At 48.5% G+C, this 16,638-nt stretch overlaps 1 protein-coding gene across 1 annotated transcript in view; it reads right to left on the minus strand.

Annotated features, from left to right (window-relative positions):
• Window positions 1-785: 785 nt before the first annotated feature.
• Window positions 786-16,638, minus strand: part of RASL10B (RAS like family 10 member B) — a 39,635-nt gene continuing 23,782 nt past the window's right edge. Inside the window, exons 3-4 of the mRNA XM_006119606.4 lie at window positions 8,956-9,080; window positions 786-8,110 (exon numbers count right to left, since the gene is read on the minus strand). Coding sequence (XP_006119668.1) covers window positions 7,840-8,110; window positions 8,956-9,080 — 396 coding nt within the window. The 3' untranslated portion in view covers window positions 786-7,839. The remainder of the gene's footprint in view (window positions 8,111-8,955; window positions 9,081-16,638) is intronic.

A 16,638-nucleotide genomic window follows, 5' to 3' on the forward strand; every position in this document is an offset into this window, starting at 1 on the left:
AAGTGCACAGTGCAGAGAGAAATGTGGCTCTTCCCTGAACCCTCCCAGGGAAGAGAGTCACAAGGAAGATTTGTGAACAATTTTCCTGCCAGGTTGCGTATATAAAAATGTACAGGCAGTCCCCGACTTACGCGGATCTGACTTATGTCGGATCCGCACTTACGAACGGGGCTTTCTCGCCCCGGAGCTCGAAGGCAGCGGTCAGCTATCTCGACCTCCGGGGCGAGAAAAGCTGTTCCCGGTGCCCCTGGTCTGCTGGGGACCGTCTCCAGCAGACCAGGGGCACCGCGAGCAAAGCCGCAGTGGCGGCGGGTCCCGCCCCAGAGCAAAGCCTCAGAGGCAGGCACCCCGCCGCTGAAGCTTTGCTCCCCGTGTCCCTGGTCTGCTGGGGGGGGGGAGGGCACAGCTAGTGTGCCCCCCCCCCCAGCAGACCAGGCTTTTGTTGTGGACCCTGGGGCAAAGCAGCTGGGGCGCTGCCGGTTGGTCCCGCAGTGCCACTCTGGGCACTACTGGACCAACCCAGCAGCACCCCAGCTGCTCTGCCCCAGGCGTCCTGATTCAGCCGCTGCTGGTCAGTTTCAGCAGCGGCTGAATCAGGACACCTGGGGCAGAGCAGCTGGGGTGCTGCTGGGTTGGTCCAGTAGCGCCGAGGAGCGCTACTGTAGCAACCCAGCAGCACCCCAGCTGCTCTGCCCCCGGCTTCCTGGAATCAGCGGCTGATCAGTTTCAGCAGCAGCTGACTTGGGGTTCTTAAGTTGATTCTGTATGTAAGTCAGAACTGGCGGTCAGTTTCAGCAGCGGCTGAATCTGGACGCCAGTTCCGACTTACATACAGATTCAACTTAAGAACAAACCTACAGTCCCTATCTTGTACGTAACCCGGGGACTGCCTGTATATTCCTTCTTAGAATCTTGTTTAAAGAAACAGAATGGTAACACTTTGTATTAAGGATATTTTTATAAATGGGCTGTTAATTCATAAATAATTATGTGATTAGTTATTACAATAGTTATAAAGAGCTTAATTATAAATACTATTGCACTTCTTGTCTCCTTCCTGTTTTTGTGGATTCACATCCCATTTCTTGTACCAACCATTATTACCTTGGGATCTATGCATGGACTTGGAACCCTGGAATTCCTCATTTCTAATTCCAGCTTGGCTACTTGTTCTTTCTATTGCTTTGGTCAAATCACATGAGCTTTTTAGCCTATTTGCCTACCTGTAAAATAACCACACCACACTGGACTATTGTGAGGATTCTAAGTGGTAGGTGTAATTCACTCTGAAGCTGAAAATGCTATATAAATTGTAAGTATTATTACTAATATAATTTTCTCTGTCTATAAATCACTGTAGAATATAATAATTACTTATATAACATTTTTCAAAATATGTAATGCTATAAAACCTGTAACTAAGTGCATTATAAACTATTTGGAGTATTGTTGTAGCCGTCTTTGTCTCAGGATATTATAAAAACAAGGTGGGCGAGGTAATAACATTTATTAGACCAAATGTTATGAACTAAAGGCTACAGGGTTATAGTAATCCATGTATTGGCTTAATACGTGACATGTTTACATTTTAGTACATTTATAAATGCTTTATTAGCATTTACAAATGAGATTTCTTAAGAAATAAGTTTAAGGGATAACTGGTAAGAGACCAATGACACAGCCATAACATGTCAATAAGTATTAAATACCAAAGAGATAGCATTAGACCCACCTGTAGCAAAGCATGTCACTACACTGTATTACCTGCAGTGTACAGGATAAATAACAAGCAACAGTTAATTCTAGAATCACAGTTCCAGCAAAAGGTTCTCTTGATGTTGCAAACCATGACCAAGTCCTCCAAACATCTCAGGAGAATCGTAAGTCTAGAATTTACAATTGACTATTCATAGTGTAATGTATTGATTGCTGTGAATACGCATTACTGCCCTTTATTGGCTGTGTGTCATAGACCCTTTACTGTATTAGAATCATAGAATCATAGGGCTGGAAGAGACCTCAGGAGGTCATTGAGTCCTGCCCAAAACAGGACCAACTGCAACTAAATCATCCTGGCCAGGACTTTGTCAAGCTGGGACTTAAACATCTCTAGGAATGGAGATTCTACCACCAACCTAGGTAACTCATTCCAGTGCTTCCCCACACTCCTAGGGAAATGGTTTTTCCTAAGAGTCAACCTAGACCTCCCACACTGTAACTTGAGACCATTGCTCCTTCTACCATCTGTCGTCACTGAGAACAGCTTCTCCCCATCCTTTTTGGACCCCCCCTTCAGGAAGTTGAAGGCTGCTATCAAATCCCCCTTCACTCTTCTCTTCTGCAGACTAAACAAGCCCAAGTCCTCGTAGGTCATGTGCTCCAGCCCCCTAATCATCTTCATTGCCCTCCGCTGGACCCCCTACAATGCATCCACATCTGTTCTGTAATGGGGGCCTCAGAACTGGACACAATACTCCAGATGTGGCCTCATCAGTGCTGAATAAAGGGGAATAATCACTTCTCTAGATCTGCTAGAAATGCTCCTCCTAATGCACCCTAACAAGCCATTAGCCTTCTTGGCTACAAGGGTACCCTTTTGACTCCTATACAGCTTCTCAGCCACTGTAATCCTCAGGTCCTTTCCTGCTGAACTGCTGCTTAGCCAGTAGGTCCCCAGCCTGTAACAATGCTTGGGAGTCTTCCATCCCAAGTACAGAACTCTGCACTTGTCCTTATTGAACCTCATCAGATTTCTTTTGATCCAATCCTCCAATTTGTCTAGGTCACTCTGGACCCTATCCCTTCCCTCCAGCATATCTATCTCTCCCCCTAGCTTAGTGTCATCTGCAAAGCTGCTGAGGGTGTAATCCATCCCCTCAGCCAGGTCATTAATAAAGATGTCGAACAAAACCAACCATCCTTGGGGCACACTTCTTAACACTCACCACCAACCAGACATCGAGCCATTGATCACTACCTGCTGAGCCTGACAATCCAGCCAACTTTCTATCCACCTTACAGTGTAGATAGAGGCCTGCATTTTTTGAGCAGGGGGCTTGTACTGTGAAATTCCAAGTGGCTATGGTGTAATACCTAGGTAGCCATAGATTTGTTGCAGTTTTCTTGCTGTATATTCCATAGCATTCCATTTACAAACCTCACTGCACACAGTATGCAAGTTCAGCATGCTGGATAATGACCTAGCAATTCTCCTCTCTTTAGCGTCAATGGTAATTAGCTAAATCAAAGCCCATCAAGTTGCAAAGGTGATCTCACTAGTTTCTATTCCATCAGGTGACTTGGGTGATCATATAAACCCTGACAGCACAATTCCAGGGTGTTAGTCATAACAACAAATTTGTTAAAGTTTAGAAATGTCTTAATAAAAAGTGTTACCAAGACAATAATCATGTTACTGTGAAATGGGACCAACTAATGGGAAAATATTTGTTATTTTTTATGATAGATAAGTAAGGCTTTTTTTAACCTTAGAAGCTGCAGGTCTGGTTTTATTAGAGAACTTGGTGGTCTCAGGCATGAGTTGGAAACTTCCTCCCCCCTTAAAACTTTAAGTGTTTCTCATGTTTGAGTGAGTTAAAGAGAGGGAAAACCAGGGGAAAATAGGGTAGACAAGACCTCAATTTCTAATGTAAAATACAAGCAGAAAAGATTTTTTTTTAAATGCAGGCCTCTTTTATCCATCATAAATTAGCATCCTTCCCCCTCAACCCCTTCATTCCTTTGTAGGAATTGTAGCAAATTGACTACCTTCGTATAATGTAATTCAGGAGTTTGCCATTAGAGGGCACCAGCATTCCTGGTAAGCATTCCCTTTAAGGGAAGCTTCAGAGGGGAAGCCAAATTAGTCTGTAACAGGAAAAACTTAAAAAACAACAAATAGTCTAGTAGCACTTTAAAGACTAACAAAACATGTAGATGGTATCATGAGCTTTCGTGGGTCATCTTCCTTTAAAGCTCATTTGTACCATCTACATGTTTTGTTAGTCTTTAAAGTACTACTAGACTATTTGTTGTTTTTTAAGTTTTTCCTGTTTAAGGGAAGGATTGTCTAGGATAGGGTGGGCAATAAAACAGTGGTGGTTCACCAGAGTTAGCCCCTGGTGGGCTCCTGCCACTGTATTTACCTGGCCCTAGGCAGGTATGGGCAATCGCAGCTTCCATTTCTTAAGAAGAGATTTCTTAAGAAGTTTAAGGGATAACTGGTAAGAGACCAATGACACAGCCATAACATGTCAATAAGAATTAAATACCAAAGAGATAGCATTAGACCCACCTGTAGCAAAGCATGTCACTACACTGTATTACATGCAGTGTACAGGATAAATAACAAGCAACAGTTAATTCTAGAATCACAGTTCCAGCAAAAGGTTCTCTTGATGTTGCAAACCATGACCAAGTCCTCCAAACATCTCAGGAGAATCGTAAGTCTAGAATTTACAATTGACTATTCATAGTGTAATGTATTGATTGCTGTGAATACGCATTACTGCCCTTTATTGGCTGTGTGTCATAGACCCTTTACTGTATTAGAATCATAGAATCATAGGGCTGGAAGAGACCTCAGGAGGTCATTGAGTCCTGCCCAAAACAGGACCAACTGTAACTAAATCATCCCGGCTTGGACTTTGTCAAGCTGGGACTTAAAAACCTCTAGGAATGGAGATTCCACCTCCTTAGGTAACTCATCCTAGTGCTTCCCCACACTCCTAGGGAAATGGTTTTTCCTAAGAGTCAACCTAGACCTCCCACACTGCCAATGAGGAGCTGTGATTCCCTGTGCTTGAGGAGGTGCAGGTAAATATAGCAGTGTGGGGGCCCACCAGGGGCTAACCCTAGCAGACCAGATCTGGCCCTTGGGCTGGTATTTGCTCACCCTGGTCTAGGACAAAAGTAATAGAAGAACTCAGAAAGTGTAACCACGGTTGAAGTATCACAGCACCTCCTTCGAGTAAAGCCTGAACACAGAACCATCCCGCTCAAGTTTCGTTTGTTCTATTACAACAGTTCTCCCGGGGGAGGTGAGTATGTGTGAGAGAGAATTAAGCTGCTTTTAGTGACATCCACTGCAGCTCCTGATCAGCCCTTTTAAATAGTTTAAGGAATGGACTTGCCTGTGAGGGAACTGTATATACTTGCATATAAGCTGAGACATTGGCAGGTCTTTATAACATAGCCGTAAGTCGGGGTGAATCGAGCAGGTCAATTACATGAAACAACTGTGGAAAGTAGGTGTTTCTAATTGAATTTGTTTTCATTGATCTCTCCCTGCCATTAACAAAATCATGACAGCAAGATGCAGTTATGTGTAGGTCAGCACAATTTATAAATGGACAGTTCTGTTACTTATTTATGCTCATGCCTCTTGACACAGAGGAGCGCAAAAGAGCCTGCACGTAAATGAGCATGAAAACCATCATGTTTATGTTAGCTGTAGGGTCTCTCACACACCAGATCAGCTTACGTGTGTATATACAGTATGTCTGTTATCCTTCACGGAGGCCGGTGTCTAGTTTTGTTTCATGATTATGATCATTTTTAAATCTCTACAAAACTGACCGTGTCGGCTCCAACAAGAGGTAGAACTCCAGGACCTGTCCAGGAAATCTAGTACACTCAGACAGGGGTTAGGCCAGGAGAGTGGAACTAACCCTAGAATTTCAGGATCATTTTGCTTTAATCCTAGGGCCAAATTGCCAGCTAATGGGAAAAATCAATTTAAAAGAAAAAATAAACATTATACAGCTAATGGCCAAATCTGGAGGTCTTGAAATGGAAAGACAGGGCTACTGATGCAAACACATGTCAGAATGGACACTCACATGCCAATCAAGGCCACCCTCAGACATGCACTCACGCTGTTGAGATATTTTTAAATATGGTTCTGAGCCTGTAGAAACACAACACAGGAAGGAAACAGGGAAGGGTGGACTAGTGGGTGTGGGGTTTGTGTGTGTTTGGAGGGGTGGTTTTGAACATCTGGAAATATTGTCCTGAAGTAAAAAAAAAATCCATTTCAGAAATGCCTCTGGCTGCCAGGTAGCTCCATATCCAATGGGCAAAAGGAGAGAGGATTTGGCTTCTTAGAGGCCATGCTACTCTCCTGGCATGAGGGGGAAGTGCCTGTTGATTGAAGGCTCACTGGGTCTTGGCATCCCTCTTGGCAGTTGAAGACACCTCTGGTTACCCAGGCAGCAGGGGATGCCACACCACACGTTGGAGTGGCAGTTGGCATTTCAGATGGCTCTCCATACAAATCTGCCACTTGTCAAGACTAGGAGAGACTTTCCTCAGAGATAACTTCCAGGGCTTGGTCAGCAAGGGCAATGGAAGCTGTATGCACACACCAGACAGTGTGATCATCAACGTTCCCTCTAAGTTTTTCCAGCTGTGTACAGAATACATTTTATGCGCACCAAGGCACGTGCAGATATGCACCAATGTGGTCAGCTGTGGGCGCTCTGCAAAACATCTGAGTGGCACCTGAATCTCTCCTCGGCTGACACCCAACTGCTCAGCTTATAGGGAACACTGGTGATTATCCCCTGAGCGTGATCTTCCTTTCTCCTTGCTAAGGAAGGATAAGTTGCAGGTGACACTGTGGGACGGATGCCTGGAAAGGAGAGATCTCTGAGGAGATGGACTTGGAGAGACAGATGTGGTGGGATGTGTATGGAGACAGAGACGCCTTGTGGAGATGTGGTAGGACGGAGATTGACGCAGCAAGGCTCCTGCTGGTGGGACAGATGCACAAGCAGAAAGAAAACCATATGGGAGGAGAGCTGTAGGGCAGGCCGGGAAGACAGAGAAAGCTGGGATGGCGATGGCATGGACCCAGCATGGGATAGATGCATAAAGAGTTAGCTGCCTGGTGACATAGACTTGTGCAGAGCAGACGTGCTGTTCGTTGGGCACAGACAGACAAGTAAGCAGACCACAGATGGTTCAAGCTCTGGAAAAGGGCCAGGTTGGGGCCAAAGCACCTGTTCTTGAGCAGGGTAATGGGAAGATGGAGCAGGCTGAACAGAGAGGAGCAGCCACAAAGCAGGGAGCAAATAAATTGCCATGGAGAACAAAGAAAGAGCAGTGAGATAAGGGCCTGCCAGGGGTGACTGGTGCGGAACACAGATGTGGCCACACAAGGCTAAATATTGTGCTGGTAATTTGGGGGCAGAGTCACGGAGACTGCTGAGGTTCATCTACCGGGGACTGACCATTCAACCGCTCTGACTTCTAATGCTCGGATTCCAGTGACAAGCTCCAGTCTTTCTCGGTCATAAATCGATGGATCAGGACTATCTAAGATGGGCCTGAGCCATTCACATCTGGATCCAAACAGCTCCAAATGGGGGTGTGTTCTGGATCCAGGATTTCAGGTCAGGCCCTTCCTCGGACTTGATCCTGGCTCTCTAAAAGGACGGCTCCCACCCAGGCAGTTGTCCTACTCAGCCGCCTTGTCTGGTGGGGATGGCAGGAGACTCACTCCCGACTGTGTGGTAACCAGAAATACATCTCCCCTCCCTGCTCTTGCCAAAGTGCCCTTTCTTCGCTGAACACCACATCAGCCAGTCCACAAGCCAATGCAAAGGAAGGCGTTGCGCAGCCTTTTGCTCTTTGGAGCATGATGCCACCTCCTTGAATCTACAGGCCACACTGCTTGTGCCTGGGGTCGGGTAGGGAGGAGAGTGGGTGTCACCCAGCAGACCCGGGCCTCCTGGCTTCCTTTGTCAAGCTTCTCGGCTCGTCCTTGGCTCGTGTCACCCCGCCCCCACTCCTCCGCTTTACAAAAAGGTCTGGGAGGGTGGCGGCAGGGGCAGGGCCTCACATGATGGTGCAGCGGTTCCTACGCAGCGCCCCCTGGAAGCGGATGGTGGTGTGGACATGTTTGCAGCGGGCGCAGCCCACCGTCTTGAGCAGCTCACTGAAGAGTAGCAGGATGTGCCAGTTGTACTTGGCGGAGCACTCGATGTAGCCACACTTCCAGGTCTTCTTCACCAGGTTGGAGACGTTCCAGCGAGGGATCACCCGGCCCCGTTGCAGATCCCGCTTGTTGCCCACGATGATGATGGGGGCCTCTGTGGTGCCAATGACCCTGCAAAGAGGCAGGGCAGAGGGACAGTGGAGTAGCGGGGTGGGGCGTTGGTAACAGAAAACAAGAAACACATCACTTTCTTCCATGGCGTGAAGGCCACAGGCTGGTACTCTCCAGCCTGTCCCCCAGTGGCTCTTCCCTGCTTCCCCAACAACCTTCCAGTTTCCTGTGACAGCTCTTCTGCTTTCCACCAGCTTACCCCTACTCTCCCTCTATTTTACCTTCCCACGAGCATTTCTCTCTCCCGGGGATCCCCTCCCATCCTTTGCCTCCAGCCCCTCAGGTCCCAGTGGCAGAGGATGGCGACCCAGCACCTTCCTTGTGAAATGCAGGAGTGAGGGGGACAGACTGGCAGCTGCTGTCAGGCGATCAGAGGGAGCCTTGTTCTGCACGGAGGGGTATGTCGGAGTCTGTGCCACAAGCTGCCCTGTTACTCACCTGCCTTGTCGCGGCAGCGCAGCTACAGACATTGCTAAGAACCACAAAGCTGCTGTCCCGAGGACTAAACTTGGCCCCACTGTGGCTCTTAATGTGTCTGTGGCTGGGACCAGCAGCTCAGAGATTTCCCTTCCGAGCTGTTTGTGGCCCTTTGCCTTTCTATGATGCTTGAGTGAATTTTGTGTGGGTGAAAGGTGCCTCCTTCTAGCCTGCACCTATTGGAAGATTTCAGTCTCTACAGCCGTAAAGGGGACATGAGACTCCTGGAGAGCCCAGGAGCTCCTGTTTTTCCTCCCCAATCTATCCCTGGGGACGACACACCACTGAAAGCTGATTAACTTTGTGAGCAGGGCCCATTCCCCAGCTCAACTGGGCTCAGGCCAGGAGTAAGGCCGGCAATCACCTACCTCGTTTCCAGGATCTGCTGCCGAATAGTTTTGATGTACTCAAAGCTGTCAAAGCAACAGATATCATAGACTAGGATGTAGGCGTGGACACTCCGGAGCCCCCGGCAGCACGCGTCCGCCCACTCCTGTAACACACACACAGGGATTAGTCCAAACTCTGGCACAGACAGCCCCCTTGGCACTGCCCTCAGGGTGTCTCTCGGGCCTTTGGGTGACCAGGCCAGGCCTTCTGATACTGGGGTCCTGGACACTGCATCTCATGCAATGCCAGGCTTGCTTCTGTAAGTGTGGTGGGTGGGCACAGAACCCACCGTGCTCGTCTGTTTCTAGCATCCCTGGGCCTGCTGTATACAGTACCATGGGTCCAAGCCTGCAGGGACCATTGCTTTGGGATGGGTGATCTTATAGGCATAACGGGGGTATTCCCAGCCCGATTTCCCAAGAGTAGCCTCCGCACCCAGCTGGAATAAGTAGCAGGTAATTATAGCAGGCACAGGGGCAGGCAAAATACGGCTGTCTGAATACAGCGAGCAGCTCTCTGAACACAGCGAGCCCAGGGGAGAGGCTTTGCATGCTGCCCCCACCCCCAAGAATATCCTGCAAGTCCCATTGTCCAGTTTCCCTCCAATGACAACTGCCTGTTTACAGGAGGAGGCAGTGTGCAAAGTACCCGTCCCCTCTGGGCTCGCAGTGTTCAGAGTCAGCCAATGTGGCCCCTGCAGCCAGACGAGGGCACAGATAACAGGGACCCTGGCTGAGGAACCTGCTGGGATGCTGGCCAGGAGCTGCCCAAGTGTCTCCCAGCCAGAGTCTGTCTCTGGCACCACAGCCCCTCCTTCTAACCTTCTGCCCCCCTCCTGTATCCCTACCTCATGGAACCCAAAACCTCGATTACCCTGCACCTGCACCCCCTCTTCCAGGTCACAAACCCCTCCCGGACTTGCAGCCCAATACCCTACCAAATCCCTGCACCTTCTCCTGTTCCAGGACATAACCCCCTCCAAGACCCTGCATTCCCTCCTACGCTGCTCCCCGGTCACAACTCTGTCCTACACCCTGCACCACTTCCTCCACCCCAGTCCTTTGCCCCGGATCACAACCCCTCTCCTTCACCCAAACTCCCTCAGATCCCCCCCACTTGCATCCTAATTCCTTACCCCAAGCTCCATTCCAGAGCCCTGTACCTCCTCCACTAATATTGTGGAAGAGTGCAGCCCTGGACCACTTACCAAATTCTTGGAGTGCCCCTGCATCAAAAATGATTGCCCATCCTTGATCTAGTGCTGGGGTGTCGAGTGATCTGGGATTTATTCCTGGCTATGTTGTTGACTGTGAGACAATGGGGCAGTCACCTAATTGCTGTGTGCCTGTGTTTCTTCTCCACCTGCCCCCTCAACCTCTTCTCAGCCCAGTCACTAACTTTCCTCCCCCTCTCCCTCTCTTTATCCTCTCAGTCTCCTCTGACTTCCACCCTTGCAAATAAAAGCATGCTCTAGCCCCAACAGGAATTAAATCAGGGAAGTCCTATGGCTGGTGTGACACAGGAGGTCAGACTAAACCCCATCAACAAAAACTGCCCTCACCAGCATCTCCAACTACCACACCTCCAGGCAATCTTGAGATCAGGGAACAGCATTGGGTGAAGTCCGCTTTCACCTCTAGAGGGTGGGTTCAAACCTGACTCAGTCAGAGAGTGATCCAAGTGGCTTATATTTGTGGGCTGTTTGTGATGGAGGTTGGGGGAAGGGGTGAGAAGCCGAGCACCTAAAAGTTTGTTCCCCCCAGTGGCCGGGCAATGTAGGGGACTTTTGCACGTGAAAGACCTCAGACGCCAGATCTGCTTAGTAAGCACTTTTCAACAGCACGAAATTCACCTGGCTTGCTAGATACTTGATGGTGCTCGTGATCTGTCCATGGTCCTGAATGAGCTTGTTTGCTAGATTTATAATGCTTGTCTCTGCCTAAGGAATTCACTGAATATTCTGCTCCATGAAGTTTTCCCCTCTGCTGAGCCAGGCGGTACACATTTTTTTAGAGCAGGAGAAGACATTCATTTGCTCTGACTCGATTTCAGACTGGCCATTCATCTCCCTCGCAGAATGACTGTGGGCCATAGAATCATAGAATAATAGGACTGGAAGGGACCTCGAGAGGTCATCGAGTCCAGCCTCCTGCCCTCAAGGCAGGACCAAGCTCCGTCTACACCATCCCTGACAGATGTCTATCTAACCTGTTTTAAATATCTCCAGAGAGGGAGATTCCACCACCTCCCTTGGCAATTTATTCCAATATTTGACAACCCTGACAGTTAGGAATTTTTTCCTAATGTCCAATCTAAACCTCCCCTGCTGCACTTTAAGCCCATTACTCCTTGTCCTGTCCTCAGTAACCAAGAGGTTTTCCACCCATACGTGGAATATATTTTTGTATGTGTACCAAGGCATGTACAGATGTGCACCACCCATAGAAACACATGCTGCTAGCTGTGGTCAGCTGGGTGGCACCTGAATCTCGCCTGGGTGGACGCCCAAGCACTCAGCTTACAGAGAACACTGGTATGGGGTAGGGCTGCAGGACTGGAACAGCAGAAGGAGCTATAGATCAAGACTGGTGGTGCTTGTGTGTGTGTGGGGGGGGGGGGAGAGAGAGTCTTCCAGGACTGGAAGGCCATAGATCAGCATGGGATGTACTAGTCGAGCCAAGGGGGTCCAGGATAACAGCAGAGGATGCTGCGAGTTAGGATTGAGATGCCCTAGCTAGCACAGTGTCAGTCCCTAGTTCCAGGGCTAGGTATTCCCCCTGCATCATCTAGTCTGCAGGGGGCTAGCTCTGACTGAGGGGCGAGGCATGTTACTTACACAGTTTAGGGTTATAAAATGTTACAAAAAGATGTGTGGGGAACAGATGGGCTGTGTCTACACTGGCATGAATTTCCGGAAATGCTTAAAACGGAATACTATTCCGTTTTCAGTTTTTCCAGAAAAGGAGCGTCTACATTGGCAGGCTGCTTTTCCGGAAAAGCCCTTTTTCCGGAAAAGCATCTGTGGCCAATGTAGACGCGCTTTTCTGGAAAAGAGCCCAGATCGTCATTTTCACGATTGGGGCTTTTTTCCGGAAAAGACTACTGGGCTGTCTACACTGGCCCTTTTCCGGAACAGTGTTCCGGAATAAGGACTTATGCCCGAGCGGGAGCAGCGTAGCTTTTCCGGAATAGCGGCTGATTTTGTACAGTAGAGCGTCGTTGCTTTTCCGGAAATTCAAGGGTCAGTGTAGACAACTCGCAGCTTATTCCAGAAAAGCGGCTGATTTTCCAGAACAAGTGGCCCAGTGTAGACACAGCCATGGAGCTTTTCAAGCACTTTCCGGACAGAACAGTCAGTGCGTTGTTCGTACTATGCCTTCCTTTTATGTTCTTAAACGCCACCGTTCAGTAGCAGCTAACGCTGCAGTGTATCAGGTCTCACTGAATGCTCTAAGCCCGGACATAAGCCCAGTGAAAAGGCAATGCTAGAAATACAGCGGCTGTCAAAGGATGGAAGAGATGCAAATCCCAGGAAACACACACAGGAGACGTGCCGTCTGCCTGTGGCAGTACACAAGAAGCCAATCCAAGGCAGAGCCACAAAGCTGTGGGGATTTGATCTCTGGCAGCCTGTAAGCCAACCAAATGGACACCCCAGGGACCTCTCCCAGCGTACCACAATTGCTAACAAAACCAGGAAACACGTACGTGTACATGGCAGCTGCCCTAAGGAATGAGGACAGGGTAGGAGTCCCTGATCCTATGGAAGTGGGGAGAGATTTTGGGGAGAGATTTAGGATTCCATATCATAGGGACACAAATTGAGTAGGACAGCTGTACATGCCGGCGAAACTGCAAAATTTCTTGAGACTTGACTATGGCATATAAACATACAGCCAGGGTATGGCTAGACTGGGGGGGGGGGGGGGGCTTCTGGGATACCGGAGGTCCAGGGAACGCATTTGCTCTTCCCTTTTTTTGTTCTACAAGGCAGAAAGGTGTCAAGTATCAGAGGGGTCGCCGTGTTAGTCTGAATCTGCAAAAGCAGCCAGGAGTCCTGTGGCACCTTATAGACTAACTGAAGTGTAGGAGCATAAGCTTTCGTGGGCAAAGACCCACTTCGTCAGATGAATGTCACATGCATCTGACGAAGTGGGTCCTTGCCCACGAAAGCTTATGCTCCTACACTTCAGTTAGTCTATAAGGTGCCACAGGACTCCTCGCCGCTTTTTAAGGAAGAAAGGGGCTTTTAAAAGAGGGGTTTTTTCTGACATTTGGCCTGTCTAGACCGAGCCAAGAAAAGATTTGGAGTGCATTTTGCGTACCTTTTTCCGACAAAAACTTGTAGTTTAGCTGTACCCTATGAAGGAACTATTGTAGCAAGACATTTTCCTACAATGAATCACCCCCTCTCAAGGTTATGGTATTTGGGAATAAAGCAAGCAAAAAGCCCTAGGAATGGAGGAAATGGCAAGGGACACTTTCTTGGATCTCTGCTTTGTAGGCCATAAAGGTTGGACTGAATCACTGAAATTAGCAAAGAAAGAAACCTGTTCAGTTCTGGGGCCACCTCCACCCCCCAGGCAGGGCATGAAAATGACAGGCTGATTCTTCACATGACTGTTCCCGAAGAGATAAAGACTAGTACAATGGCAGCGGATTAGACGTGGGTTAATATCTTTCTGAGAGAGTTCCAACATGCCTGAGAGATGAGTTTATTACTCTGTGAATATTGAGGCTGGGATGCCATTTGCTTGAATGCCATCGCGCAACTCATTTTCAGCATTGTCCACCAGGATTTTACCAGGGTGCTTTTATCTTCTATAGATTTCAAGTCTCTTTGTCTAATGACTCCTGCAGTTAAGCATTGTAATAAAATTATTGGCCATACAAAAAACCCAAGGAACAATGATTAGTTCATTAATGATCAGTTGCAGTTTGGAGTAGCTTATTGATTAAGCACTTGGGTTAGTTTAGACAGAGAGGCTATGTCTACACTGCAACACTATTTTGGGATACCAGAGTATCCTGAAATAGCTATCCCATGTCTTAACAGCAAGCCTGTTTTTTCAGGCTCACTATTCTGATGTCCCTGTAAACCTCATTTCACGAGGAGTAAGACACATTTCGGAATAGTGAGTTATTTGGTTTCTCTATAAGGTGTAACCACTCTTCTCCGTTGAGTTCTGCTAGAGAGAAACTTGAACCATTTGAGCTTGGTTCTCTGTTGTTCCATAGCATAAACCCACCAGCTATGGGGTTTGTATGCCTTCCTCTGGAGCACCTGGTACTGGCCGTTATTGCAGCTAGGACACAGGAGTGGATGGATTTGGGTCTGAGCTAGTAGGACAATTTCTGAGAGTAACTCCACTGAAGACAATGGATTTACTCTGGTGTAAGTGAAAAGGAGACTAGGCAGGTACATAATCTTAGGCTCTTGAATGTGAGCTGAGTGAACCTGGACTTTTGTCAGTACACGCAGCAGGCTGTTCTGGGTTCTCAACTGTTAGAGCATGGGTGGGCAATCATTTTTGATAGGGGGGGCACTCCAAGATTTTTGGTAAGTGGTCAAGGGCCACACTTTTCTATGGGAGGGTGCAGGGTCTGGGTCGAGATGCAGAAGGGAGGGACTAGGGTGCAGGAGCGAGTGTGGGGTCTGAGAGGGAGTTTGGGTGAAGGAGGGGGCTGTGACCTGGGGCAGGAGATTGGGGTGCTTGGTCGTGGAGGGGATATGGGTGCAGGAGAAGATGCTAGCCTGGGGTGGGATGTAGGAAGGGGTGCAGAGTCTGGGAGATAGATGTGACCTGAAGTGGAGGGCTGCAGTTTGGGTGGTGACCTGGGGCAGGGAGTTGTGGGGAGAGGAAGAGTGTGGGGTGCCAGAGGCAAGAGGCACTTACTTAAGGGGCTCCCAGCCAGCAGCCCAGCAGGACCCTCAGCCAGGCTCCCTGTCTGCCGCAGCCCCAGACCACTTAAAGTGGCTGGCTGCTCTATGTGCCTCTCTGCACCATGTGATGGGGGCAGGGGAGAGACTTTGTGTGCTGCCCCCGCCCCTAGGACAATCTCTCTGTTCCCATTGACTGGTTTCTGGCCAATAGGTGCTGAAAGGGCCAGGTAAGGATCGTCGAATTGAGGAAGTAAATGCGTGGTTGCACAGGCGGTGTCCGAGAGAGGGCTTTGGTTTCTTCAATCATGAGACTCTGTTCTGGGCACAAGGATTGCTAGGAAGAGATGGGATTCACCTAACTAAGAGAGGAAGGAGCATCTTTGCTGGCAGGCTTGCAAACCTAGTGAGGAGGCTTTAAACTAGGTTCACTGGGGGACAGTGACCAAAGCCCTGAGGCAAGTGAGAAAGTTGGATACTGGGAAGAAACACAAGGAGGAACGAGCAACAAAGGAGGACCCCTGATTCGAATGGAGAAGGTAGGGCGATCAACTGGCTATCTAGGGTGTTTGTACACAAATGCGAGAAGCCTGGGAAACAAACAGGAAGAATTAGAAGCCCTGGCCCAGTCAAAGAACTATGATTTGATTGGAATAACGGAGACTTAGTGGGATGACTTGCATGACTGGAGCGCTGTCATGGGAGGGTATAAACTGTTCAGGAAGAACAGGCGGGGGAGAAAAGCAGGAGGAATTGCATTGAATGTAAGAGAGCAGTATGTCTGCTCGGAGCTCCAGTATATAGAGGGAGAAAAGCCTGTTGAGAGTCTATGGATAAAGTTTAGAGGTGGAAGTAACAGGGTGATATTGTGCTTGGTGTCTGCTACAGGCCACCAGATCAGGTGGATGAGGTAGACGAGGCTTTCTTCAGACAACTGGGAGAAGCTTCCAGATCACAGGCCCTGGTGCTCATGGGTGACTTTAACCACCCTGACATCAGTTGGGAGACCAATACAGCAGTACACAGACAATCCAGGAAGTTTCTGGAGAATGTTGGGGATAACTTCTTGGTACAAGTGCTGAAGGAACCGACCAGGAGCCATGCGCAGCTTGACCTACTGCTCACAAACAGGGAGGAACTAATAGGGAAAGTAGAGGTGGGTGACAACCTGCGAAGGTAGATGAGATGGTAGATTTCAGGATCCTGACCAAAGGAAGAAAGGAGAGAAGCAAAATACACACCCTGGACTTCAGAAAAGCAGACTTTGACTCCCTCGGAGAACTGATGGGCAGGATTCCTTGGGATGCTTACATGAAAGGGAAAGGAGTTCAGGAGAGCTGGCAGTATTGTAAAGAAGCCTTATTAAAGGCACAGGAAGAAACCATCCTGATGTGCAGCAAGAAAAGCTAATATGGTAGGTGACCAGATTGGCTTACCAGGGAAATCCTTGGTGAGCTTAAACACAAAAAGGAAGCTGATAAGAAGTGGAAAATTGGACAGATGACTGGGGGGAGTATAAATATATTGCTCGAGAATGCAGGGGAGTTATCAGGAAGGCAAAAGTGCAACTGGAATTGCAGCTAGCAAGAGATGTGAAGGGTAATAAGAAAGGTTTCTACAGCCATGTTAGCAATAAGAGGGTGATCAGAGAGGGGGTGGGGCCCTACTGGATGAGGGAGGTAACCTAGTGACAGATGATGTGGGAAAAGCTGAAGTACTCAAGGCTTTCTTTGCCTCTGTCTTCAAAGACAAGGTCAGATCCCAGACCAATGGAACTAGG

Source organism: Pelodiscus sinensis, chromosome 21, assembly GCF_049634645.1.
Source record: "Pelodiscus sinensis isolate JC-2024 chromosome 21, ASM4963464v1, whole genome shotgun sequence".
Classification (NCBI taxonomy): domain Eukaryota; kingdom Metazoa; phylum Chordata; order Testudines; family Trionychidae; genus Pelodiscus; species Pelodiscus sinensis.